Consider the following 27,058-nt stretch of genomic DNA (forward strand, 5'->3'; position numbering starts at 1 on the left):
TCTTTCTTTCCTTTTATCTTTTCTTTCCCTTTCCCTTCTCTCTCTCTCTCTCTCTTATTTATTTTGTTGGCAAGAGCCCTTCGCCCCCTTTCCCTCTTTTCTTATTCTTTTTCCACTTCTTTCTTTCCTTTTAGATTTTCTTTCCCTCTCCCTTCTCTCTCTCTCTCTCTCTCTCTCTCTCTCTCTCTCTATTTGGCGGGAGGGGGGGTGGGGAGGTAAGAATCTTTCACCCTTCTCCCTATCCATCTTTCCTTCTTCTTCTTCTTTCTTTCCTTTTATATTTTCTTTCCCTTTCCCTTCTCTCTCTCTCTCTTATTTATTTGTTGGCAGGGGGCAGGCAAGAGCCCTTCGCCCCCTTTCCCTCTTTTCTTATTCTTTTTCCTCTTCTTTCTTTCCTTTTAGATTTTCTTTCCCTCTCCCTTCTCTCTCTCTCTCTGTTATTTATTTTTTTGGCGGGAGGGGGTGGGGGGGAGGTAAAAACCTTTCGCCCTTCCTCCGTATCCATCTTTCCTTCTTCTTCTTTCTTTCCTTTTATATTTTCTTTCCTTTTCCCTTCTCTCTCTCTCTCTCTCTCTCTCTCCTAGTTATTTGTTGGCGGGGGGGGGGGGGGGAGGAGGCAAGAGCCCTTCGCCCCCGTTTCCCTCTTTTCTTTTTATTCTTTTTCCTCTTCTTTCTTTCCTTTTATCTTTTCTTTCCCTTTCCCTTCTCTCTCTCTCTCTCTCTTATTTATTTTATTGGCAAGAGCCCTTCGCCCCCTTTCCCTCTTTTCTTATTCTTTTTCCTCTTCTTTCTTTCCTTTTAGATTTTCTTTCCCTCTCCCTTCTCTCTCTCTCTCTCTCTCTCTCTTATTTGGCGGGAGGGGGGGGGGGGTGGGGAGGTAAGAATCTTTCACCCTTCTCCCTATCCATCTTTCCTTCTTCTTCTTCTTTCTTTCCTTTTATATTTTCTTTCCCTTTCCCTTCTCTCTCTCTCTTATTTATTTGTTGGCAGGGGGAGGCAAGAGCCCTTCGCCCCCTTTCCCTCTTTTCTTATTCTTTTTCCTCTTCTTTCTTTCCTTTTAGATTTTCTTTCCCTCTCCCTTCTCTCTCTCTCTGTGTTATTTATTTTTTTGGCGGGAGGGGGTGGGGGGGGGGGAGGTAAAAACCTTTCGCCCTTCCTCCGTATCCATCTTTCCTTCTTCTTCTTCTTTCTTTCCTTTTATATTTTCTTTCCTTTTCCCTTCTCTCTCTCTCTCTCTCTCTCTCTCTCTCTCCTAGTTATTTGTTGGCGGGGGGGGGGGGGGGGAGGAGGCAAGAGCCCTTCGCCCCCGTTTCCCTCTTTTCTTTTTATTCTTCTTCCTCTTCTTGCTTTCCTTTTTTATTCTCTTTCCATTTCCCTTTCCCTTCTCTCTCTCTCTCTCTCTCTCTCCCTTTCGCCCTTCCCCCGTTTCCCTCTTTCCTTTCCTTTCCTCTATCTCTCTCTCTCTCTCTCTACTATTTATTTGTTGGCGGGGGGAGGAGGCAAAAGCCCTTTGCCCCCGTGTCCCTCTTTTTTTCTTTTTCCTCTTCTTTCTTTCCTTTTATCTTCTCTTTCCCTTTCCCTTCTCTCTCTCTCTGATTTATTTTTTGGCGGGGGGGGGGGGGGGGGGCAAGAGTCCTTCGCCCCCCCACCTTTCCCTCTTCTCTTCTTATTCTTCTTTCTTTCCTTTTATCTTCCCTTTCCCTTTTTTCCTTCTCTCTGTCTCCCCCATCGACATAGTAATAACGAAAAAGACCACTCTGTAATCAAGACCATTCCATTTTCGATATACTTAAATTGGCAACTATTACCTTATGTCCCAGATCCTCATTTTAAACGACTGATGCGAAAGACTAGTCGACGCACCCTTTCGAGAAAAGCCCCCCCGCTTTCATCGAAAGGGTGTGTTAAAACGGTACTCCGCTCTCAACGCACCCTTTCGAGAAAAGGCCCCCCTCTTTTATCGAATAGGTGCGTTGAGCACACCACACCGCGCCGCACCGCACCGCACCCTTTCGATGAAAGCCTGTCATTACATGCCCATATGGCCTGCGCCTGAGCCGCCGGCTATGGCAATGCATGGCGATGCGATCACGGCTGGAACGACCCGGCAGCGCCGCCCCGCGACCGGTCATGAGCTTTTGCCCACGCTTTTGCCCAATCATGTCAAGGCAATTACCATAATCATCACACTTTCGTATATTTAATACTCACAAAAAAGTCGTAATTCAGTGACACTGGTCGCGTTTCGAATCTTCGACCTTTGACTTTGTCCGTTCTAGACCTACATGTACTAGTCTACGCGGTCTTTAATCTCTCCACCGAAACCACGTGGGCTGATAACGATGTCTGTCTAGCAGCTAGCTGCAGCTGCAGTTGTATACAATTACGTACACGTATTGCGCAATGGTATGAAAGTCAATGGTGTATTTTCTAAGGGGGGGGGGGGGGGCGTACGTGCCCCCTTACTTCCGATAAGTGCCCCTTTTCCTCTTTCCTTCAGTTGTAATAAGTGCCCCTTCTTATGTCTGAAAAGTGCTCCTTTTTGACACGTATAGGTATAGGCCCTCTAGGCTTGCAGTGTAATTGTTTATTATATACAGGCCTTTTCCGTTCCCCTATATGCCCCGATTGAAATCTGACAGGTGCCCCTAATTTACTTTGCAATAACTAATGTCCCTATTCTATTCTCATTAAAAAGTTCAACCGATCCTGGACATTTTTTGGGGGCACGTCCCCCCCGTGCCCCCCCCCATGGCTACGGCCTGCTGATAAGAGCCTCGATCCTAATTCACCTCTGATAATCCCCTATTCAAATCTGAGAGCTAGGTTTCTGTTTTAGGCTTTGACAGGTGTTTCCTATAGCCCCTCGATCCCCTTCTGATAAGTGTTCCTTTTCATCTCCGATGAGAGCGCCTTTCACCTATATGATAATTGCCCGGCCTTGTTACTTTTCACGTGTCCCCTTTTCCTTTCTAATATACCTGGTTTCTGAGTGTCCCTTTCCTATTTTTTTTATGAAGAGCCCTTAATACACCTTTTCATAAATGCCCTAGCTAAAATCTGATAGGTGCCCCTTTTCCTTCGGCAAATGCCCCTTTTCCATTCTTATCAGTGCTCTTTTAAATATGAGTACTCTTTTCGGGTGCGCTACTCTCACCTATGATAATCAGGCTACCTTTTTACTTTGATATGTAGGCTAGGCCTACTCCTTTCATTTTTTTGATAAGTGTCCCTTTCCACATTTCTCATAAGTGCCCGCTTTTCTTTTTCTCCAGAAAGTGCCCTTTCGTTTTTTGGTGCCCTTCCCCTCCACTTTGGAAGATTCTGGCGCCCCTAGTTAATAATAATTATTAGCTAGGGGCGCCAGAATCTTCAAAAGTGGGTGGTAACCATGTTTTTTTTTTTGTAAGGAGCTGCGCCTAAATGTTTGAACCAAATCTTAACCCAATGTGAAAATTGTTTTGATATGACTTTATATGATCAGGAACAGACCTCTTGAATGACCCTTTACAATTCTTTAGACTTACTGCATGGGCGTCATCAAATAGGTATTTCAGGTTTAGGTATGGACGTGTCATATTTTTTCTTTTCAAAATCATATATCAAAATTATTTTTTGGTACATGTTATTGTACAAGGATGGCGTTTGTTAATTTTTCACGAACGAACTCTCTATGCATAAAAGATCAAGACACGTGTGCATGATGTTCAGTATGATCATTGACCAATGAGTGACTGACATGATGATGCAGTGGCCAAACTGTATAGGCACTGTGTCGATCTATTTTCGTATTTCATGTTTGTTATTATCATGATCTATTGTTGACATATTTTTGCCTCCAAGAAATAAGACGCCGCATATAGGCCTATATCGCAAGTCCTATATGGCATGCGACAAATTAAAAAAAAAAGTGTGATACGGATTTAATTAAGAATTTTCTCTTCATTTATACATAGGGCCTATGGGTCTTTGATTTGTATGGGACTATCGATTTCATTGAATGGTCTTTATAAACCTATTCAATTATTTTATAAATCCTTTCACTACCTTTTGAAAACAGAAATTCATTTCAATTCAAGTTCATTTCCACAACCTGATAAAAATACAAAACAATCAAAAGACAAACAAGAATACACCATAAATATAACATAACAGATAATGGTGGGATCGACAATAGGCCTACAGGCCATGGTCAATCCCTTGAGTATACATGAAAGTCAAATTTAACAAAAACATAAATTAAGTAACTAACAAATAAACAATACAACAACAGCAACTACACTAACAAAACAAAATGGATGGGTAAAGGGAATGGGAGAGGAAGGCAGAAGACAACTTAACATGAATTTAAAAGATGATATTAGCAAACTGGATTCTAAAAGTGCACACTTGAGCTGAACCCAAAATGGGCAAACCATTAACCCTTGTAATTTGAATGAATAAAGCAGAACAATCTAAGAAAAATAATCCCACATAATAGTGAAAGTTTGAAATAAATCGATCGGACAAAGGCTATAAGCAGGGAGGTGAGACTTTAAATGCCTGCTATAAGCAATCCTAACGATTTGGCATTTCCCCCTTTCTTTTTAGATACTTTTATATTTTCTTCATTTCGTTTTGGTTTGTTTCAAGGAAGCTGAGTGAGACAAACTCGATCTTTGAAGGCATGAACTCTGATGAGCAACAAGAACAAACAGCTAGCTAGCTTAGCGCTCCCTTTTGTTTCATTCACGAACCGTGGTGTGTTATGTAATTGCGAAGAAAGAAAAGAGATAATCCCAGCGATTCATCATCATTTATGTCGACGTGGAAATTCAGTGATATTCGGTTGTTACTTGCGTCAATGCGTGCAATATATGGTTGAAAATGGTAAGTTATGCAGATAAGAATTGCAAAATGATATAATTTTTCATTATTTCGATGTTATACTACATTTAACATTGTTTTGTACTTTGTGCGCTTTGGAATGTGTAGTCCCATATGTTGATACGGGTGTAGCAAACTTGTGTATGCTACATGAATATGGGTGAATTCTGCTCCTAAAGTTCTGACTCACTCACTCACAGGAGTGAGTGAGTCTGTCTTACTCTTTGATCATGTTAGTCTTACTTATTGATAGTTACTTACTTATGGATTCTCCTGAACTAATACAGGCTCAAACCTCTTTATTCAGTTCAGAATTCTTTCTTTGTGTTAATGTTAGATCTAGGTCTATCTCTCTTGTCTTTATTTGGTCCCTCCGCTTTTCGCAGATCAGCAAGTTTTGGGGGCTCTTATGATGACTTTCGGGGGCTCTTTTTGGCATTTCGGGGGCAAATTTGCTTCGAGCCCCCATGATTAGACATATGAATTCATACATGAGGACTGCATACTTGTATAATGGTAGTCTGACAGTAACATCATTACACTTACAGGAAGGGTGCTATTTTTGGAATATCACAAATAATACCATGCATGCATTGTGATCTCTTCTTTATATTTTAAAGGCAAGTCTTGATGATACAGAAGATGTGGCTCTAGATTTTGGCACAGAGGATGAGTGGAAGAAACAAAAAGCACTGAGGTATGTGAAAAATAACACTCAAATATTGTGTTTACTATTCAATTTGTCATGTTTGCAAAAATGTTGATACATGTAGGTGATGAAAAAAGTGTGAAAACTACAGTTGATGAATGTTCTCGAAATGACCTAAACATGCATTATTATAGTAATGAATAGTAATTATGATGATAATGATGGTTGTGATAATATTATTAATGATAATGATAATAATAAATAATAATAATAATAATAATAATAGATAAATAAATAAAAGTTATGATTATGATAAAGATAATAATAATATGAATTATAATGCATGAGACGTAATACACAACCAAAACTAAATGAAAGGACCTTTCCCCCTCCCAACATTTCTGCAGATATCCCATGGCAGCTGTTGCTCACCTATTCTTCAGAGTGAGTGCCCTCCTGGCCTACCTCTTCTGTAATCTCTTCAGCAGTAGTTTCATCCTAGACTTTGTGGTGACGGTGTTTCTCCTGGCGGTGGATTTCTGGGTGGTGAAGAACGTGACGGGCCGTCTGCTGGTGGGACTGAGATGGTGGAATCATGTGGATGAAGACGGGACAAGTCATTGGGTGTTTGAGGCAAGAAAGGTAAGAGAAACTCTCAATCTGTCTGTCTCTCCCTCTTATTGGACACCTCGGTAGAACAGCTGTGTTGCACTGGCACTGCTGAGCAGGGCGATCCATCCAACGTTATTTTCTCATGATATCATGTATGTTGTTATTTATATGTTATCATACTTGGTAAATCAAATCAAATCAAACCAAAATCTCCCTTCTGTTTCAAATAGTTCTCTACTTCCTTTCCCCTCTCCTCCCTCCCTCCCTCCCTTCTAACTCCCCTTTTCTAGTTCTACCATTATCAATGTCTTTCTCTCTCTCAATACCCTCCCCCTTGCTCTCTCAGTTCTTCTTTCCTGTTCTCTCTCATTTCTTCTTTCCCCTTCTCTCTCAGCTCTTCTTTCTCCTTCTCTATCTCTGTCAGGACCTCAATTCTTTTAAAATTGGCCGTGTCAGCTGAAAGTAAATTATCAGACCCCTGAGGCTGTATGATCTAAAATTAGCCTTAGTAAATCAAGTTAAATTTAGAGTTGCTGCCATATTTACAGGCCTTAAATTAATCGACGGCCATCGACGGCCAGGCCGTCGATGCCCCTATGACTGGCCGTGGTGCCCTCCCCAAAAAAGATAAATTCACGGCCAAAAAGACCGTGCCCTTTTTTTCCAACTGGCCGACGTGCCTTTTTTTCCAACTGGACATGCTCCTTTTTTAAAATTTGCGTTCATAAAACCACCAATTGCGCCCATAATCATCGAAGACTAGACGGCAAGGCGCAAGTGTTTACCGTGAAAATGCGCCCATAAATTATTAGAACAGTAAAGATACACGAATCACGAACAGTTTGCTGCGCCCACGAGCTCTAATCTCCGTGTAAAATTGTATACACAAAAAATCGGTCGTAAAAAAAAATCGAACCATATTCCATACCTTACCTGGCTTACCATGTCGCACGCAAGTATGCCAAAACACATTTTCGCAGTTGCGAGATCGAGTAGGGGTCGAGTTTTTCGCGGTCGATTTTATTTTGGTGGATCATATTAGTTGAACCTAGCTAGACCACTAATTGCGAAACTGAAATCAATTTCCATCATGATTGCCGCAATTTTATAAAGTTTCCATGAATAGAGGTATGAAATTAAAGCCTATTTTGTGATTATTTTCCAACATCTCCATGTTTACGTAATTTTGACAATCATTTCTTCAAAGTAAAGAAAATCAGACAAAATCACCATGACTGACGCTGCGCTGCAGTTAACTCCAGGAGGCTCCAACACCGGGACTGCAGGCGGACGCCTGCCGCGCCGGTGTTGGAGCTTCCTGGAGTTACACTGGGCGCTGTGCAGTGAGTGACTTGAGCTGAGCTGAGCTCGAGTCAAAGAGTTTTGACACTTTGAAATTGCTATCTGTTGGTTTGCATCATTATTGCCGCGATTTAAATATAGTTTTATGAATAGATGTACGAAACCTGAGCTTAGAATTAGTAAAAGTATTACTAATATCTCAAGTTTTTAAACGACTGTCTGATTTTATTGTGAAAATTTTACTTTGAAAAATGATTATCGAAATTCATGGCCAGGAATAATCACAATCTAGGGTCTATTATGTCACAGTTCCTGCATCAAATCAATGCATGAAAACTTAGTTATTGAACTAGAAAAAGGGGTTTCTTTTTTGATAGGCAATTATGAAGCAGGAAGCCTGAAACCTTAGCCTACTCAACAAATCTCAACAAACTGTAGACCCCTAGGCCTATCCTTTTATGAATTAATGAAAAAGTAGCCCCAGAATAAAGAGCCCCAGAAATGGAAAAAAAGCCCCCGAAAGTTGAAAAAGTAGCCCCCGAAAGTTTCCCAAAAATTTGAAATGGAGCCCCCGAAATGGAGAACTTAATATTTTCTCTGGGTTGGTTATACAACAATTAAATAGATAATTTCTTCAAATTTGCTCCTACTACCAGCTACCGAGAGTGCGGCGGAAGGTTTGTGTGTGAGGTGCGATTTCTATTTGGGATACCCGGTAAACTTGCCAAGTCCTTCTGACTTTCGATGTTTGTGAAATTTACAATTTATTTATTCATTTGCTCATCAATATTTTTAGTTACTTTAAAATGTGCAAGTTTGATGTTCTTAATCAATCTTTCGTGTTGATATTGTTCAGATTAAAAAGTTATTAAATTGATCGTTCTATTCACATTATAAAATTAACATTGTATCTTTGAACTTATAATTAGATTAGGGGCCTAGTCTGTCTGTTCTTGGAAAATTGCCCCTGGTTCTTAGGGAATTGCCCCTTGCTCTGGTAAATTCCTGTGGGCAAGGGGCAACTTTAGAAAAAAAAAATTGCCCCTTGCTCCTGGCTGCTTAATCTAAGGCTTGCGGGGGCCGCCGCCATTGTTTGTATGTACCGTAGACCTCTATACATTCTGTAAAGAAGCTGGTGCTAAAAGTCATGGGAAATTGATCCCGCACAAGTTTCATTATAAAATACACATGACATCTAACAAAAATAGAATCAATTTTTTTTGGCCTTGATGCCCTTTTTGTAAAAATATTTTGGCCTTGGTGCCCTTTGTAGTGGCCTTGGTGCATTTAAAAATATGAGGTACTTTAAGGCCAAACTGGCCTTGCCCTAAAAATGACGAAATTTAAGGCCTGTATTTAGTTTGTATTGTTCTTTTGAATTTTTTGAAGGATGGTTGAATTATAATTATCAATTATTATCATTTTGTTTGTTTATAATGAACCTTGTACATCTTTCATTAGAAATAAATCCCTCTGGGGTTGGTTTCATATTTAAAAGAGTTGTATTATGACCATAGGGTGACAGGAGTTTTAAATAAGAAGATAAATGTTATTTTGATATGATTATATCTTGTTTCCTTACAGGGTTCAAGGAAAAGTGAAGAATCAGGGTTAGAATCCAAAATATTTTGGTTTGGTCTGGTCGTGTGTCCTATCTTCTGGGTGGTTTTCGTCTTTACAAATATTTTTGGTCTCAAAATTAATTGGCTGGTAAGTAAATGCATTGTACACTACATATCTTAATGTCTATTTAAACTATGTACCCTCATTTTTAACAATGCATAAATATCACATAGCATTAGAGTTAATCTTGTAGTGATAAATAACAAAACATCTCTAATGGAAGATTAAACTTTCCTATATTCTCTATGAATATTACAGGTAGATCTTAATTGAAACATATGCATACCAACTTTTGTACATTGTGTTGTTAAGACTGAATAAGCATATATGTTATTAACAAGGGTATTTATTAGGTGTTTATCTTCTTTAATGCTTGAGGCCAACAATGAAAAGTAAATAAACAATGTATATTAATCATAATGTGACGAGGTAATTAATCAAAATGAATCTTCAAATCTGAATATTTGTTGCCAAATGAGACTTCCAACATTCAAGTTATCATTTTTATCAGCCCTGAACAAATATAGCAATTTTGACAGCAATGACGGAGTAAAGAAATAATTTGCACCTGTTTTTTAATTGTTTGTTTTAACTGATAAGATCATAACAACAGTTGGCGTTATTCTCAACGGAGCAAATCTGTACGGCTACGTCCGCTGCAAAATAACCTCACGGAAAGAGTTATCATCGATGGCTACCCAATTCCTTGGTCAACAGATGCTTAAATCGGTAAGCTTCTAGTCAAGACTAGAAATAATGTTTGTTAAAAATCAGAATATTTCATTATGTTATTCATCACTTTTGAGGGCTCTTAGCGATTTTAAAGGGATCTCATCATCTGTCATTCTTGATATAATTTCATGTTCAAGCAAAAACTTTTGTTGACAGCATACCTCCAATAATTATTTGAAAGGAATAGAGACGGATACATATAACAGTCATAGCTCAACAAATATGATGACACTTGTGTAAATTTTGATTATTGGTTTCTAGATTTCTTGCACATTTCTTGATGACTGTTAGGTGGCATTCCACTTGGCTAATGTGTGTTAAATTTCTTCAGAAAACTGAAGGTTTTAGGTGTATGGGTATCCCTTTTAGCATTTCAAAATGCTCTATAATTGAAAAGGAATAAAAAAAAAAAGAAAAAAAAAGAGCCTATCCATCATTATTCAAATGAATTTAAAGTTAGATGATAATCCATCAGCCTTACCAATACAGGATTTCCAATTTAATAGAAGAGAAATTGTCCAGTTATAAACACATCCTGTATATTGTACCCATATGCTATTAGATGTATATTTAATGATAAACGTTCCATTTCTCCCCTCCCGCCCATACAGGCTATGTCGGCAACAACTCGGCCGCAGACAACACAATAGGTACTAGATTCGTTCCAATGGGAGGATGCATGAAAGAGAGAAGTATTTATCTCAAGTCTTCGTTCTTGATTCCACATTTCTAACTAAGGCTTATTTATTTGAAAATAGATGTAATTTGGACATAAAATTTGATGTATATGGTGTGACTTTGTATGGAATTGTCATTTTGTACTGCATTGTTATGTGATTGAATAGCTGTTGATCCGCTTGATAATCGCATGTATCATTTCATTTCCTTTTTAGCAGGTGCTGGGATATTTAGTTTTAAAAAAAATTGACACAAGTAATGAATTCTGCCAAATTTTCCACATGGAATATACAAAAATTGTAATTCTTTCTTTTCTATGTGAATTTTTGTACAAAATAATGTTGTCCTCCTGAATGTTCAAGGGAGTTATATAATGTGGACTAAAGAAAACCTTGCTCGACAGTTACAGAGTATATTTATGAATTTTCTATATTTGGAAATGTATTTCAGAGAATACAGTTACGTATGATATGAAAATTATACAAAAATATGTAATTGTAAAATTCACTCAAGATGAGTATTAAATCAGCTTCAGTCCATAAGTTCTAGCTTGAGTTAAATTTTGGTAAGAACATTGTTGCATTTAAAGATAAACTATAGTACTGGTAATGCGATTGCATTGTGAAAGAAAAGGTGTGGAAAGGATCAGAAACAGTTGATCATGTAGCATGTAAGTATTGGTGTGCACTGCAAGGTTCTGGAGTCATCAAAATCATAATAAATTTGACCGAGTCTTGGTAAAGTAACAAGCACTGTACACAGAAAGCTATACATGGGACAACACACATGGTGTCGGGGCTAGTACTACCTTGATTTCCTTGTCTTTCTATGCTCATTACTCAGCCAGTATATATTTTCTTCCAAAATTGTTTGGCACATGTCATTTATATGTAATCTTGAACATTCAGTGTAAGTTTCGTTTGATTCTGTGAGAATTAATTTTCTTTTTTTTACCAGAACTGGAGTTTATCTTTAAGGAGTTTATGTTTATCTCCAAAATAGAAGTTAGTTTGAAAAGTTGTGAAATTGAGCTTTTGTAAAGTAGAGTTTGCACTAGTTAGCTCCTTATTTCAAATATTTGAGGGAATCAGCATTTTTATTCTAATTTGTCACCAAGTGTGGACTGTGGAGGGTATTGAAAGTATGTGCAATCCAATGTTGTATTTTATATTTTGTATGCGTCACTGTTACATGACCCCATATACAGTGAAGTCTTAAATGCAAAGATCACTAAAGTAAAGGGCGATGGGAAAGGTGATCTTATTGATATACAGGTTTTCTTTCTGCACTGGTTCTATTTTTTTTCTGAAGCACGTTTCGTATGAGAAACACCGTTTATCTAACCACTTCTTCTAAACTTGAAAGTTTAAAACAGGACTACCCTTTAAACTCAAGGATCCATGCTTGTGATTATTCATATTGTAATTAATCTAAATTAATCTTAAGCTGATTTAAAATAGTTTCTAAAATCGTATGCTTTTCATCTTACTCTAGTTCTGTATTTACATTGTGAGAACATCTTGTCACCAAATGCCAGTGTTCATTAATCAAAATTTGAATTTGACCTTGAAGGTTATTGAATTTTGTTCATTTAATTACTTTTGATAGTTTTAACACCCGTCGATGCTTTACTTCATAAAATTTTGGCATGAGTAGAAGTATTCATACTGTGCTTGGATAACATTTAGTTGTGGTCATTTGTTTGCTGTTGAGCTGCCATGTGATTTTACATGCAATTTATTGTAAAGTGTTTACAGTACAAGTACAACTGATTACTTTGATTTCAACAGTAATATATAAATTATTATGTGAAAAAAAGATTAAAAGAAAATTTGCTGCAAAATCTTTTGGGCTGTGTAAGTATGCGAGAAATAATATACTTGATTGTCTGTTGAATATGTTTCAAGTTGAATATTTTTTGAATTTTTCTCTGATAATGGCGTTCTTCAGTAAATTTATATGGACCTAAAAGCTCCAAAAGAGAGTCAAAAGAGCAGATGGCCATTGATGCTACATTTCACACAATAGTTTATTATTCCTTTATTATACAGGTATTTTTGTTTTATAAATGGCGCTGATATATCACTATATCCAGAAGAAGAATGATTTAGGGGAGAAGAGAGAATTTACATTTGTATGAATTCACACAACCTAAGTTGAATGAATAGCACTGGTATATTATTATATCCAGAAGAAGAATTGATTTAGGGGAGAAGAGATAATTTACATTTGTATGAATTCTCACAACCTAAGAATATTGGTGTGTTTGAGGGAAAATTAAACACCTTATCAAAACCTTTTTAACATGCTGTTCATGTACATAATCAATTTTACTGGCGAGTACAAGCATACTTTACTTTGTTGATAACTGTTATTTAGGATTTTTGAAATTCAGACGAATTGTAGAGCCATTTTCAATTTTTTTATTCTAAAAAGAAGATGGAATTAAATTATAAAACTAACTCTTTCTGCAGTAATATCCACAGCAAATAATAGAATATACACAAAATGAAAAATAAATTAGTACCAAAGTGAAAAGAGCTTCATATTTTCCATTACAGTTATTTTTTGTCTATTGACATTGTCTCATATGTTTTTAATTGAAATGTGCAGTATGTAATCAATCAACCATTCCTGTTTTACCGTTGCATTGGTATGTATGCTATATATTTTACGAGAATAAAGCGTTTAACTTATGAAACCATCTACTCGTTGGAGATGCAATTTCTTGTCTCTCTGTCCAGAATAGAATCATAACAAACAGTGATAAACATAAGAGCCCAAATTCACAATGGAGGTTTGTCGACAAGCCTAGGTTTATGTGCATCATATGACGCATTTTGGACCAAGGCTCAGACAAACCTTGGTCTGAAACGCATCAAAATGCATCGTATGAACTTATAAGTTTTACAACTCCTATACTAGTGTAAGTAGCTCATATGGTACACAAACAGAGCAATGATTAGTATACATAAATATTTCTTTATTTAATGTTCACAACAAGAACAAGTTTTGAAGTTAAACTCCTTCAGTTCATTCATGTTATATTTTTACATACTAATCTTTGATTCGATTGGATGGAGAAAAAAAAAGATCCATACCAAAGCATCCTAATTGCTGACCTAGTTTTCACCTCGTGTAAAATATGCAAATAAAAAATGATCTCATGGTGATTAGTAGTATGTACTGATCTTTAATACAGATACAGAGGGCAACATTTTCCCAGCACTTTATAGGTTACAAGGGAGGGGGTAAAATGGAAGGGAGAACAGAAAATAAAGATGCAAACAAAACAAAAAGTTAAGAGAGAAAGAAGAAGATACTTGGGAGACAGAGGAAGAGAATGGAATGGAAAAAACACACTGACAGTTTATTAAAAATGATAGCAGGCCTGTCTGTTAGTTTAAAAAAAAAAAATGTTTGCAAGGTGAATTGGTTACACTAATTGTGAATCTCTCCTTATAATTGTTCTCTACACATAGTACCTTAGTTTAAAATAAATATTCCAATAATAGACTCTGAACAGATGATAACTGTAATACTTTGAATGAGCAAATAAATGTGGACAATTTAGTTACACTTGTACTGTTTATACACATTGTTGGAGAAGCCTAATGGGAACTTAAAACTTACTTAGTCTGGCCAACAGGAATTGTTGATTCCACAGACGTTACAAAACATTTTCTAAAATTGCAAAGAAACTTGATTTTGAGTGGAGTATCGTTCATTCTCCTGAAAATGATCAGAGCATACTAATAAAAATGCTGGGAACTATGAGATCATCATAGCGGAGCTCACAGCCCATACCAGGGCCCTTACCTTCGAAAGAATTAAATGGTGTAACCCTCAAAAGCTTACCGATGATTTGTCATTAGCTAGAATCCCCTGCAATTTCAATATATCACTAAATCTGTCTTGTATGTAAATCGATTTTGGAGAAGGCGAGAAGGATAGGCCCATGAATAGTGAGCAAAATTCCTCAAGATAACGCAAATTTATTTCACATTCTAAAGCAGTCATTGAAAGCCAGTACACTAATATGATCATCTGGAAAAATCACAAAATCGCCTCTCAGCAGAGGGTTCCTTTGATTAATATTCATGATGATGTTGAATATTCACGACGTAATCACTTGATTCAATATCATAGTCCACAGTCATAGTCCATTGTATTAAATTTCCCATGGAGAATTTCACATATGTGTAGTTCGTTCTTCCCTCCATCATGTACAATCCATTATCGTCTCTTCCTTTTGACAGTATGACTTCACTCCTGAAAAGAAGACAGGAAATTGTTTTGTTTGTTTGTTTCTTAATCTTTTACAGCTCATGCAATTAATTACTGTGGTCAACTTTCTCTACAGAATATATACTCGGTGATCTGGTGGTCTAGAAATTTGGTTCCCAAATGAACTAAACAATTAAGACAGAAAGTACTTTGGATCGAAGCACATATCATACACATTATCCATGAATGTACTTCACAAAAGATCATTACATTACTACTTAATGTTACAACAGCATCAGTCAAATTAATATTTTAGTGTCATACGTATTCCGTAATACACCAACCATGTCCCTTTATCTATGAATTAAAGAAATAATTATCAAAAAATGACAGTAATAAATGAAGACTTTCATCCGTTTTGAATCTAAAAAGGGAAAGGCACTACTGCAGAATTTAAATGAAAAAACTTGGCTCAAAATAATAATAGAGTATTGGTCTCTATAGTCTATACTTAAAAAAAGTAAAGGGATAATGGTTGTATCATTTTTAAATGATTCTGAAAATTGACAACTTGAGCATTTTGCTCTTTGCCTTGATTAGTGCACAAAATTGAAGGAAAAGGACTAGAAAACTCAAGTGCAAATACACATTACTAGCTTCAACAGGTAGTTTACTTACTTTCAATTATCTCCAGATAGGCTTGAGTGGCAGGTGAATCTGGTACCTCATCAAAAAATGAATTTCCTTCATCACAGCATTTTCCTGCGGTAAGCAATAGTAGTACACCGTATAAGGTATTTGTTCACTTTCTAACATGTACATTGTATATATGGGATTCTAGAACAAGTAACCCCTATGTTAACGTACCCCCACTACACCAATTCTCACAGACAGCCCCCCCCCCCCCCTGCACCCTCTGCATGCCCATCCTGACAAATATCCCCGATATCTATCCTACAAAGTATAACCAAATTAAGAAAATTTGAAGCAAACAAGGACACATAAATAACAACCCAGATAACAGGGTTGGCAATAACATTTTGCTTTATTTTTCTTTATCTATTTATTTCAAATACAAACAGATAGATAACAATAGTAATAATAATGTACACACAGTCAAAGAAATTGTAGAGTCTGTTACATAAATATATAAAAAACAAGGTGCTACTATCAAATTACATGTATTACACATTATCAAAAAAATTAGTTTAAGCTCATGAGTAAAATATTAACATCAGAATTAATAAGGGTATGTATGTATGTCTGTCTATAAATTGAGCAGTTAATAATGAAATTAATAATAATAATGGATAAAAAAGAAAGAAACACAGGTCACAAACATTACATCAATTCAGAATCGAGTTGTGAGTGACGATACGATTCTGTACCATCTGCACATAATGTTGCAGTGCATTGTCTGTTGAGAGACAGAAGGGCGTTTACTCATATTCAGACAATGTATGTAGTGGTGGTTATTTTACCTGACTGCTAAGAAAGCATAAATGCTTGTTAGTAAGCAACCAGAGGACCGACGGCTTTAGGTCCTTTCTGAGAGACCTGGTAATGAGGATTAATGCCTTGTCAAGGACACTAGTACATCGCCTTGGTTTCGAACCCGGGTTGCCGGATTACGAAACCACTGCTCTACCAACTGAGCTATCATGCCTCATATTCATTACATAGACCCAACTCTTTGAAGCTTGACTTGTATGTACTTCACATTCTAACGCATCGTGATATCAGAGAGATAATAAAGGCTACTGCTTACCTATTCTTGGATCCAGAGGTAGTTTCCCAAGGAATGGAATTTTGAGATCCTCACACATCTTCGAAGCTCCTCCGGTTGTAGGAGGAAATATTTGGGATTCATTCTAAGAACAAAATAGAAAATAAAAATGAAATAGCGATAGACTTCCACTTGCAATGAGGAATAAATCACAGAAGAACATATTGTTTTCTTATTACAATTTAATAACAAGAACTGGAGCAATTTGCATACTTAAAGTGAATACAATATTACTGTTAATATGTCTGATATCAAGTTCACGAGTTTTATGTGTAATATAGGTCAAAACACAAAACCCTTTATAATATTGTTTGAGAGAGAAATGGAATTTTAATACACAAGTGGTCTTTATGTACACGTTACTTTAACCCACTGACTAACTGATTTTCTTGTTCCAAATAAGCTTAATACATGAACCATCCTCTTCCCATAGACAGGGGATTAATACAGGTTTTCTTTCTATACAGGTGACTGTCAAAGCCTCTATGCGATAAATTCATGATTGCGAAAACAATAATAAGTTTTGCATCACCGGCATGTCCCTACATTTTGCAGAGTATCTCACTATCTAACATAAACTAAAGTTTAAAGTCAAATTTTATAGCGCTTATTACTACATTTTTAAGTGCTTTACATTATTATTATCATTACCATGATCATCAGATTCAATTGCTAATCACATTATGGCGCCATTTTACAAGCGCTGACATGTAGATCCAAACACAATAACGTTCAGATCCTACTGGGTACCCATTTAAGACCTTGATGAAGAGTGGCAAAGGTAGATTAATGTCTTGCTAAAGGACATTAGTGCTGTGGCGGGACTTGAACCATGAACCACACGATCCACAGTCCGGTGACATATCAGCTAGACCACGACACCTCTACATGTTGCTCACCTTGCAATTTGGGCAGACAAAGCCACTCATATTCTCCACCACTCCAATGATAGGCACCTGAACTTTGCGACAGAAACTGATCTCTTTCCTCACATCCATCAATGAGACTTCCTGCAGTAAAGAGTAAGGTAGAGGTGCAAAATGTGATTAATAGGATCGGATCATATCCGTGGGGATTAAAAAACTAAGCAATGTATGTGTTTAGAAGGATAGATAAATCAAATGAATGAAGGAATGAAGTAATAAATGAATGGATGAATTAATGAATGAAGTAATAAATGAATGGATGAATTAATTAATTAATTAATTAATATATGAATGAATGAATATAAAAATAAATAGATAAGTAAATAAATAAAAAAAATAAAAAAATGAATGAATGACTGAATGAATGAATAAATAAATAAATTAATAACAAATTAATACAATTCCTTGCAAGTAGCCGATTGCTTGCTTGCTCCACAGTAAACATTGCACTGCCAACTAGACGAGGTGTAGAACATGCACTAACCTGGGGTGTGGTGATAATGACAGCTCCGTCCACCCCGGCTCCCTTCAAGTACTGGACGATAGAAAGATGCTCATCCGATGTACCGGGAGGCGTGTCTACCACCAAGTAATCAATATCACCCCAGTCTACATCTCGTAAGAATTGCTTGATCAAACCTGACAAAAAAAAAGATGATGTGAAAAATTTGCGCACACTGCCAAACAAATAATATGGACATGTGTAGAAACATGAACTGAGTCATATCCCCCCCCAAAAAAAACAACAAAAACACAAGTAATTTTTTTAAATGTCACTTTTAGATTCTATATGGCAGAGTAGGTTTGTGCCAAAAATGAGCAAGGTTGATTCATATATTAAGATACATGCTTGTAAAAAAAATTATGAATTCAATGATAGACACCTCTACCATTTTGCATCATTTCTAAGTGAACTAAACCTATATTTCGACTCCGAAGAAAATGAAAAGGTACCTCTATCCCAAGATAAACAAGACACCAAATTGTTATGAAATATATGGACAGCAGGCCTTAAATTTCAATATTTTTAGGGCAAGGCCACTTTTCTGTAGGGCACATTCTTATATTACAGCACAAATAGGAAGAATTGGAAGGGCACAACAAATCCAAGGCCAATGAGAGGGGCATTGAGGCCAATCAAAAGGGCATCCACGGCCATGGCCTTAATGGCCTTGGTGGCCTTGGATTCATTTAAGCCCTGGGACAGACTTAAAGAATTTGTGTGCAACTACAAAAAGCAATCAATATCTTATTCCGAATAAGAAATAGAAATCTGATGTTTACCATTTTTCTTGGGTCCCCTCCAAATCACTGCATCATTGGGACTGTTCAGCAAGAAACCAACAGACATCACACCAAGATTGTCATCTACATACTGCACAAAAGTAAATAACAGGAAGCAATGACTGGTCAATGTTGTTGTTATTTCAGATCTTTGGCATTCAATTTGGTTCTGAATGTGGATGCCATCTAGATGTAGGGTATAATACTAATACTAAAGTTGGCCCAGTCTTGGTAAAGTTACAAGCACTGTACACAGAAAGATGTATATGGGCCTACCCTATATCTATCCAGTCCGAGTAGATATAATTAACCAAATATATCAATTAGTAGGCGGATTCCCAGCAAAATTTGTATCATCTCGTATTAGTCAAAACGTATTCTTTCACATGATTGGTAATAAGAGGTTCCATTTCATTTTTTGAGAGGGGGGCGTTTCCAAAACTGGTCTTTACCTTTAACCTTACTTTTGGTAGATGGTACTATGGTGACTATGGTCAATGTTCATAAGAATGAAATTTAAACCTGACTCAATATAGTCCACTTAATATCTGTGAGTACCAAGAATTAACCTCGTTATTTCAAACAAAGTACTGTAATTCTGTTTAAAGCACGCTTTTGTAAGGTAAAGAGTAATCAAAATCTACTGCCACTTCATCAACTGAAACTATTCTTTCTCTGGTAAAGCAGGTTTGGCTGTACTCCTACAACATGCACTTCCATCAAATCAACTTTAACTTTACTTCTGGTACATAAACAGAGACTGGACTCAAATCTTGATGTTAGTCATACATGCCTTGTACATAAGACTTACCACTGGGGACCATCCTGAACCACTCTGATGCACCTGTTCGTTATTCAATCCCATGATTCTAGGGATAGAAGGACCGCAGATATCAATATCTAACACTGCAACCTGCAAAGAAAGAGGATGGAAAGTAATCAATTTAGATGAAATATCTTTCCCTACAGAAGAAATGGCAATAGCCTCTGAATAGGTTCAGTTTGTTATTTTCTTAATGCAACTATTTTTTTATTTTGTCCTTTTCTTTTTTTTTGGCGAGTTTGGAATAATATTTGTGAATCCTTCATGTATCATCATATTTGAACATTTTTTCAGCCTTGTATAAAGGCAGCTTCTAGGTGAAAGCTGGTTTATATCATGATTATATGAATACAATACAATGCAATACATTTAATTGACATGACTGAAGTCATAATTAAAAGTCAAATTCATTATATCACAAACCCTTTTCTAAGTAGCGTACATACGATTACAATTTTGGCTACCGTATTAGTTGTGTCTGCCATAACTGGGGAAAATCTGAACAAAACATACATGTATTATATTATCTGCTATAGCTATGGTCTGACACATTGCATTACCTATATCACTTGTTATGCCTCAGGGGGCCCCCATTTCAGTCATGTGTCAAATTTATGTGCAAAAGTGTTTAAAAAAATGAATTGGTATATAATCTGCCTCAGTACCTGTGTGTTTTCATCTCTTGCCATCCCTCTAGCCAGGTGAGAGGTGAACGTACTTTTGCCCACTCCACCTTTTCCAGACAGGACCAGCAGTTTATGTTTCACAGAAGACATTCTCTCCTTGATCTCAGCAACAGCTGTGGAGTTGAAGAAGAAGATGAAGAAGAAGAAGAAGAAGAAGAAGGGGGAGGAGGAGGAGGAGGAGGAGGAGGAGGAGGAGGAGGAGGAGGAGGAGGAGGAGGAGGAGGAGGAGGAGAAGGAGAAGAAGAAGAAGAAGAAGAGGAGGAGGAGGAGGAGGAGGAGGAGGAGGAGGAGGAGAAGAAGAAGGATGAGGATGAGGAGGAGGAGGAGAAGAAGAAGGATGAGGATGAGGAGGAGGAGGAGGAAGAGGAGGAGGAGGAGGAGAAGAAGAAGAAGAAGAAGAAGAAGAAGAAGAACGGGAAGAAGGAGGAGGAGGAGGAGGAGGAGAAGAAGAAGAAGAAGAAGAAGAAGAAGATGAAGAAGGAGGAGGAGGAGGAGGAGGAGGAGGAGGAGGAGGAGGAGAAAGGAGAAGAAGAAGAAGAAGAAGGAGGATGAGAAGGAGATAAATATAATTATTAATGTCTTTACAATTTTCTATCATAATGATTATACAATGCCCTTGGAGGGGTACCATACTCCTCATGCAAATCACATCCAAAATGTACAAAAGTACAACAACAACAAAAAATATATAAATTCATCTCTTCATACTAATGATTTGGCTTGATTCTTTCATAAGATTAAATGCAAATTGAATCACCTTCCTTTTAAGAATCTTTAAAATTCCAAAATGTTATTGGAAGCAAATTAAATGGATGGTGAAAAGGTGTGGTATTCCTAAAGAGGTAATCATTGAGATAGCTCAGATGAGTTGGTGACATCTATGTGAAAGTGTGGACATTTCATTTCATCGGCAGCCTGCAAGAGGGCTGTTGCTGCCATTGCCAGTACGCACCGCTTACGGCCTTACAGCCTTCATGCGGGCAGCAGCAGCCGATATTATTTTGATTTGTGTCACTCACCTGGGTCGAGGGTTGGTTTCGCGCTGCTGCATACATCTTGATTGGGGCATCCTTGACAGGCTGATGCTTTACCAGCATCTTCACTCCCGGTACCAGGACAATCTACGTGAAAATAAGAATACAATAAACATACAAATCTTGAACTATTACAAAGAAGAGCTGAAACCGTGAGAATGTTAGATGACATAAACAGAAGTTATTTTATTTCTTCTTGCACTTTCAAGACCGGAGTCAAGAGAATTTCATTTGGTCGGTATTTGGTCATGTACTCATTTTAGTGTCCCATAGTTTCACAAATATCAAATATTTCTGCACAGAATTTGACATCAAAGGTGTGGTTTAACTTCATACATAGGTCTAGCGTTATCTAAGCTCATTCGGTGCCAACTTAATACAATGATCAGATGATTCCGATATACAGTGTACTAACATCTATTTGTGTAATTGGTATTGCATGGGACAAAATAGCTTAGGCTTGCCTATAGATCTAGATCTCATTCATTACTATTGGTTTTTATTGCAAGACTATTTTGTTTAGGTTTATCCATGAAACGATGATTATATTCTTATAGAATTATATAGCCTTCTATGTACAAAAAATGATCATGTGCCCCCCCCCCCCGATTAATCATTTAAATAGACCCAGATCTACACTATTTGTTTAGAGAATTAATTGAAGTTGGAAGTCCATAGATTGGAAACTGAACAGTTTTCCTCAGCTAACCTGAACAAAACATTATTAACAAAACATAACAAAAACAAAACATTGCAACGACAAAAAAGGTGAGGGGGGGGGGGCAAACAAAATGACAATTCAAAAACACATTAAAAAAATAAAAATAAATAGAAAAGTGAAAAATAAAGGCATTTACAAAAAAAAAATACAAGTTTCAGAACGCTGTTTGCATGGCCAACATATAAAACCTTCATGGAAAATCAAGACTACAGACTGGTATGATCAAATTCTAAGCTAAACCTGGAAAGTGGGAGTGGGACCACTCCAGCAAAGCATAGAGTCACTGCTAATGGCTGCGTATTGACGAGTTTACGAGTTTTTATTAGTGTATTAATTACATTACATCAAAATGAGCGTGTGGGCCCTCAACTAGCAAAAACTGACGAATCATGAATATGTCATCAATACAAACTTACGTTCTGGGGCATTTTCGGGAACTTCAGACATTTTCTCGTGAAGATGTAATGCGTAATATACGATAGACGTGTTTCCTTAGCTGATAAACACCACAGCTCGGACAAATTGATAATCAAAATCTGTGAAAACTTTATGAAATAAAAAAGTACAACAATCATCAATAGAGGGCGTGTGCAAGCTGCAGAGATTAGACGAGATAAAATTGTACACGGAACTGATTTCTGTGGACTCCATCTAGGTCTATACATTTAAAAATTGATAAGACGAACGTAATATACGACTCGACTACTCTCGATCTGAGAAAAAGTACTGTGACCTGTAGCAGGCGCGGAACCAGGGGGGGGGGGGGCCGAGCGGGCCTTGGCCCCCCCTCCCCCCGCAAAAAAAAAAAAAAAAAAAAAAGAGAGAAGAAAGGAAAAGAAGGGAGAAAGGGAAAAAGGAGAAAAAGGGAAAGAAAGAAGAGGAAGAAGAAAAGAAAAGGGGGAAGAAGGAGATCGGGGGGCCGAAAGGGCCTTGCCTCCCAGGCTGTTAACCCCCCCCCACCCCCCCAATCAAAAAAAAAAATTAGAGAGAAGGAAGGAAAGGGAAAGAAAAAGGGAAAAGAGGAGATACTGGCGTACTGATAGGGGGGGGGGGGGGGGGGGGGGGCTTGGGGGAAATCATATTCAAACGTGGTTTATTTCTAATTCCACAACGGTGGATTACAAATACTGCTGAAATGACATAATTTCCGAAATTTTTCCTCACTTTTTAGTAAATTATACGTTTGTATGTGTTTGTTGGAAAATGACAAATTCCTAAATTTACAACCAGGCAAAAAATATGATTCTTGAGATTCCTACATGTCAGGGCCCGAGGTACGGCGGGGATCGAGAGCCTCGAGCCGCCCCCCCCACTTTTCTTGAAAAAGTATTTTAAAGAGAAATGAAATAGAATGAGAGCAAGAAAGTAAGAATAGTTAACTGCCAGTGTTAACAAAATAATGAGGCATCAAAATATGCTCATCTGACCGTGATTAAATGCCTAAAACCCCTAAGCTTCCGGGGGCTTTGCCCCCTGGATTCCATTTAGGGCCCTACGGCGGACCCTTAGATGATCATCTGACGGTAATTTAATACCTAAAACCCCTGATTTTTTGGGGCTCCGCCCCCTGGACCCCACGCCAAATAGTGACTTGCCAGTGTCACAAAATAATAAGGAATACACAAAAATATGCTCATCTGACCTTAATTAAACGCCTAAAACCCCTGAGCTTCCGGGGCCGGCTCCGCCGCCTCGACCCCACCAGGGGCCCTAAGGCGGGCCCCTGAATGCTTATCTGACCGTAATTTATCGCCTTAAACCCCTGAGCTTGCGGGGTCGGACAAGGTATCAAGATGTGTTTATCTGACCGCAGGCGCGTAACCAGGGGGGGGGGGGGAGGTTGGGGGCGGTCCCCGCAATCGGAAGAGGACGTAGGAAGAAAAAGGAGCAGACAAAGAACATATTTGATATTCAGACAAGGATTAAGGGTATAGAGAACGGTACAACGCTTCGTTTTCTTTCTCTAATAATACTACGTCAAAGCCTCGCGCAGGAGGGGAGGTGGGGGGGGGGGGGGGGGACTGAATTCAGACGAGGATAAAGAGTCGAGGACGGCAAAACGAATTGTCTTCTTTCTTTAATAGTTTATTAAAACGTCAAAGCTTCCGCGCTTCGCGCAGGAGGGGGAGGGGGGGGGGGGGACTGAATTTAGACAAGGATTAAGAGTCGAGAACAGTACAACGAATGGTTTTCTTTCTCTAATGATTTAATGAAACGTAAAAGCTTCCGCGCTTCGCGCGGGAGGGGGGGGGGGGGAACTGAAATCAGACGAGGATAAAGGGTCGAGAACGGTACAACGAATCGTCTTCTTTCTTTAATAGTTTAATAAAACGTCAAAGCTTCCGCGCTTCGCGCAGGAGGGTGAGGGGGGGGGGGGGGGGACTGAATTTAGACAAGGATTAAGAGTCGAGAACTGTACAACGAATCGTTTTCTTTCTCTTATGATTTAATGAAACGTAAAAGCTTTCGCGCTTCGCGCGGGAGGGGGGGGGGGGAACTGAAATCAGACGAAGATAAAGGGTCGAGAACGTTACAACGAATCGTCTTCTTTCTTTAATAGTTTAATAAAACGTCAAAGCTTCCGCGCTTCGCGCAGGAGGGGGGAGGGGGGGGGGGGGACTGAATTTAGACAAGGATTAAGAGTCGAGAACTGTACAACGAATCGTCTTCTTTCTCTAATAATTTAATAAATCGTAAAATTTTCCGCGCTTTGCGCGGGAGGGGAAAAACTAAATTCACACGAGAATTATTTTCGAGAACGGTACAACGAATCGTTTTCTTTCTGTAATAATATAATGAAACGTCAAAGCCTGGGAGGGGGAAACTCGCCCCCCCGCATTACGTCACTGTTGGTCACCATAACGTACCAATATTTGGCTCGCATAATTTCAAATTTGGGCCCCCCCCCCTAAGAAATCCTGGATCCGCGCCTGACCAGTAGATCACAATTCGGTTTTTTGACCGGTACAATGGATATTTGTTAATTTCCACGAACATTTGATGAAGAACAAAAATAGGCTTTAATTAGCATCGCACTAGGTGTGACGTTAACCATTTTTTTTTTGGGGGGGGGGGGGGGAGGGGGGGGGGGTCTAATAAAAAAAATGAGAAGTGAAACAAATGCAACGAAGCACACTCCTTTATCACATTCTGACTACCCAGAAGAATGAGCTCATTACAAATGGCCTTTCCCGGTATCTCGTCCAGCTAGGAGAATGCATGATCTGAAATAATAATCTACTTAGTACGTCATGCACATGCATTAAAATGGCGGTTTTAAAAATTTGGCTTATATACATGTCGTACCTTAATTGCTTTTACAGAAATTTGCTAAAAATAACCCCAACCTATTGTCACTGTAAATATGGAAACAGTTTACCGGTTTCTTAATGTATTTTGTTCCATTAAGACACAATGCAAAACATTCTAAATTTAGATTGCTAAAATACGCGTTAAGGCAGACTGAATGGATTTCGTCATGAAACTTAAACGTTTATAAAACCATCTTTAGAAAAAAGTTTAAGTTGTAAGGGATAAATGTCCCTTGTGGGATTCATATAATAGACATTGAACAAACACGAAATCATCCAAGTGGTATTCGATTTAAAAGAAACTTATAATAGAATCTTTCGTCGCGACAAAACAAGTATACGTCGACTCAGCAAAACCGATTTTATACAAATAGATTATTTCACTCTTTTTCATTGAAAATTGAAACCGCGGAGGGTTAAATAAGAAAAAGAGGCTTCAATGAGAAACTGGTCAATTGTTGAAAATAATAGGACCATCCGCACGAATCCTATCAATTCAGAATTCTTTATAATCGATGACGTCAAACTACTTTCCCTAGGGAAACAAACGGTAATCGAAATTAGACATTTTAAAAAAGTAGCACGGGGACAGAAATAAACACTCTTTAAGAAACAATCCCATGACTTTTCTTATTGAAACTGATTTAGTCATATAATTCCGTAGAACAGCGAGACGCTAAACACAGGGAGAAGACGAGGACAGTACGCTATATATGTTCACGAACCCACTGACACCAAAGAGATACCAGCAATGTCATGATTGTGCAAAGTACTATATTTTGCACCCCTTTAAAGACAACATATTGCAGATATTTTGTTTTTCAGTTTGCACACTGACATATTATAAAATATTCACAAATTTTTCCCTCTGATAATTTTTCCCTACTTTTGTTCAAAGGTCTTGCATTACAATTAAAGCAGTGAAAGCCTAACTGTATATTTGGCTAACCCGTACACTCTCGCATGCTGCTTTTTCATGTTCCATTTTAAGATCGATTTTACCTAATATTGTCTCTATAGACCTTCTCGCTATACCCCCACCTCTCTCCCTTCCCTCCCTCTCTTCTTTACCCATCTCCTCATCCATTTTCCACTGTTATTCCTTTATCTCACAATCCTCGTTTCATTTTGTTCTCCCTCTCCTTCTCTCTATCTGTCCACCCCTTCATTCTCGCCCCCCCCCTCTCTCTCTCTCTCTACCATATCAACAATACATACATAGCTCATCCTATCCATTGTGACTGCGTCTTCCCTCTCGGCAATTCTTTATTTGATTACACCATTTGTCGTGAATGTCACCCCCTCCCTCTCTCTCTCTCTCTCTCTCTCTCTCTCTGCTTTCCCCGACAAGTCAAGCTGGCAACTATCCGGAGGCTAGTGTGTATGTTGTTTTCATTAGTGCCAACATCTATGCATTTTATTGGCTTTCGTATTGAATGGATACCAAATCTACCATTGTTCATAAAGAGAAGAAACCGGGGCAATCATAGACTTAGCCAAAGATAATGTACAATTGTGACGTCAATGCTTTATTATTCACCATCGCGATGGTTGCGTTATATATATTTTTTTTATACCCCTTTTGATTAGTCGAATTCCTGAACTCGACAGAAGGCTCAGCTAGTTTGGAGAGAGAGAGAGAGAGAGAGAGAGAGAGAGAGATAGACTTTAGGTCAATGGTTCTGACACGGAATTCCTGTTTCAGAGGTCCACGGTTCAAAACCGCGATGGGAACACTTCTTGCGGACTAAGAAAAAAACGAGTACCCCTGACGTTGAAAATAAAGATCTAATAAAGA

General features: G+C 38.0%; 3 protein-coding genes across 3 annotated transcripts in view; 1 reads left to right on the top strand and 2 right to left on the bottom strand.

Moving 5' to 3' along the window:
- LOC578942 (RNA polymerase I-specific transcription initiation factor RRN3) overlaps window positions 1–2,272 on the bottom strand; it is a 52,471-nt gene extending 50,199 nt beyond the window's left edge. The window contains exon 1 of the mRNA XM_030984145.1: window positions 2,212–2,272. The gene's annotated coding sequence lies outside the window, so the exon portion shown is untranslated. The remainder of the gene's footprint in view (window positions 1–2,211) is intronic.
- Window positions 2,273–4,750: 2,478 nt separating this feature from the next.
- LOC753827 (Golgi apparatus membrane protein TVP23 homolog B) lies at window positions 4,751–10,699 on the top strand. The gene is made up of 6 exons (XM_030984146.1): window positions 4,751–4,869; window positions 5,487–5,563; window positions 5,923–6,157; window positions 9,014–9,139; window positions 9,653–9,781; window positions 10,396–10,699. The coding sequence occupies exons 1-6, from the start codon at window positions 4,867–4,869 to the stop codon at window positions 10,432–10,434; spliced, it is 609 nt and encodes a 202-aa protein (XP_030840006.1). The 5' UTR covers window positions 4,751–4,866; the 3' UTR covers window positions 10,435–10,699.
- Window positions 10,700–11,776: 1,077 nt separating this feature from the next.
- On the bottom strand, window positions 11,777–22,547 carry LOC580646 (cytosolic Fe-S cluster assembly factor nubp1-B). The gene is made up of 10 exons (XM_780693.5): window positions 22,366–22,547; window positions 21,214–21,315; window positions 20,174–20,307; window positions 19,497–19,598; window positions 18,686–18,776; window positions 17,886–18,040; window positions 17,375–17,485; window positions 16,458–16,560; window positions 15,368–15,451; window positions 11,777–14,734 (listed from the first exon to the last, which is right to left on the bottom strand). Exons 1-10 carry the CDS (start codon window positions 22,394–22,396, stop codon window positions 14,685–14,687), a joined length of 963 nt encoding a protein of 320 aa, XP_785786.3. The 5' UTR covers window positions 22,397–22,547; the 3' UTR covers window positions 11,777–14,684.
- Window positions 22,548–27,058: the final 4,511 nt, after the last annotated feature.

Source organism: Strongylocentrotus purpuratus, unplaced genomic scaffold, assembly GCF_000002235.5.
Source record: "Strongylocentrotus purpuratus isolate Spur 01 unplaced genomic scaffold, Spur_5.0 spur5_scaffold_14, whole genome shotgun sequence".
NCBI lineage: Eukaryota > Metazoa > Echinodermata > Echinoidea > Camarodonta > Strongylocentrotidae > Strongylocentrotus > Strongylocentrotus purpuratus.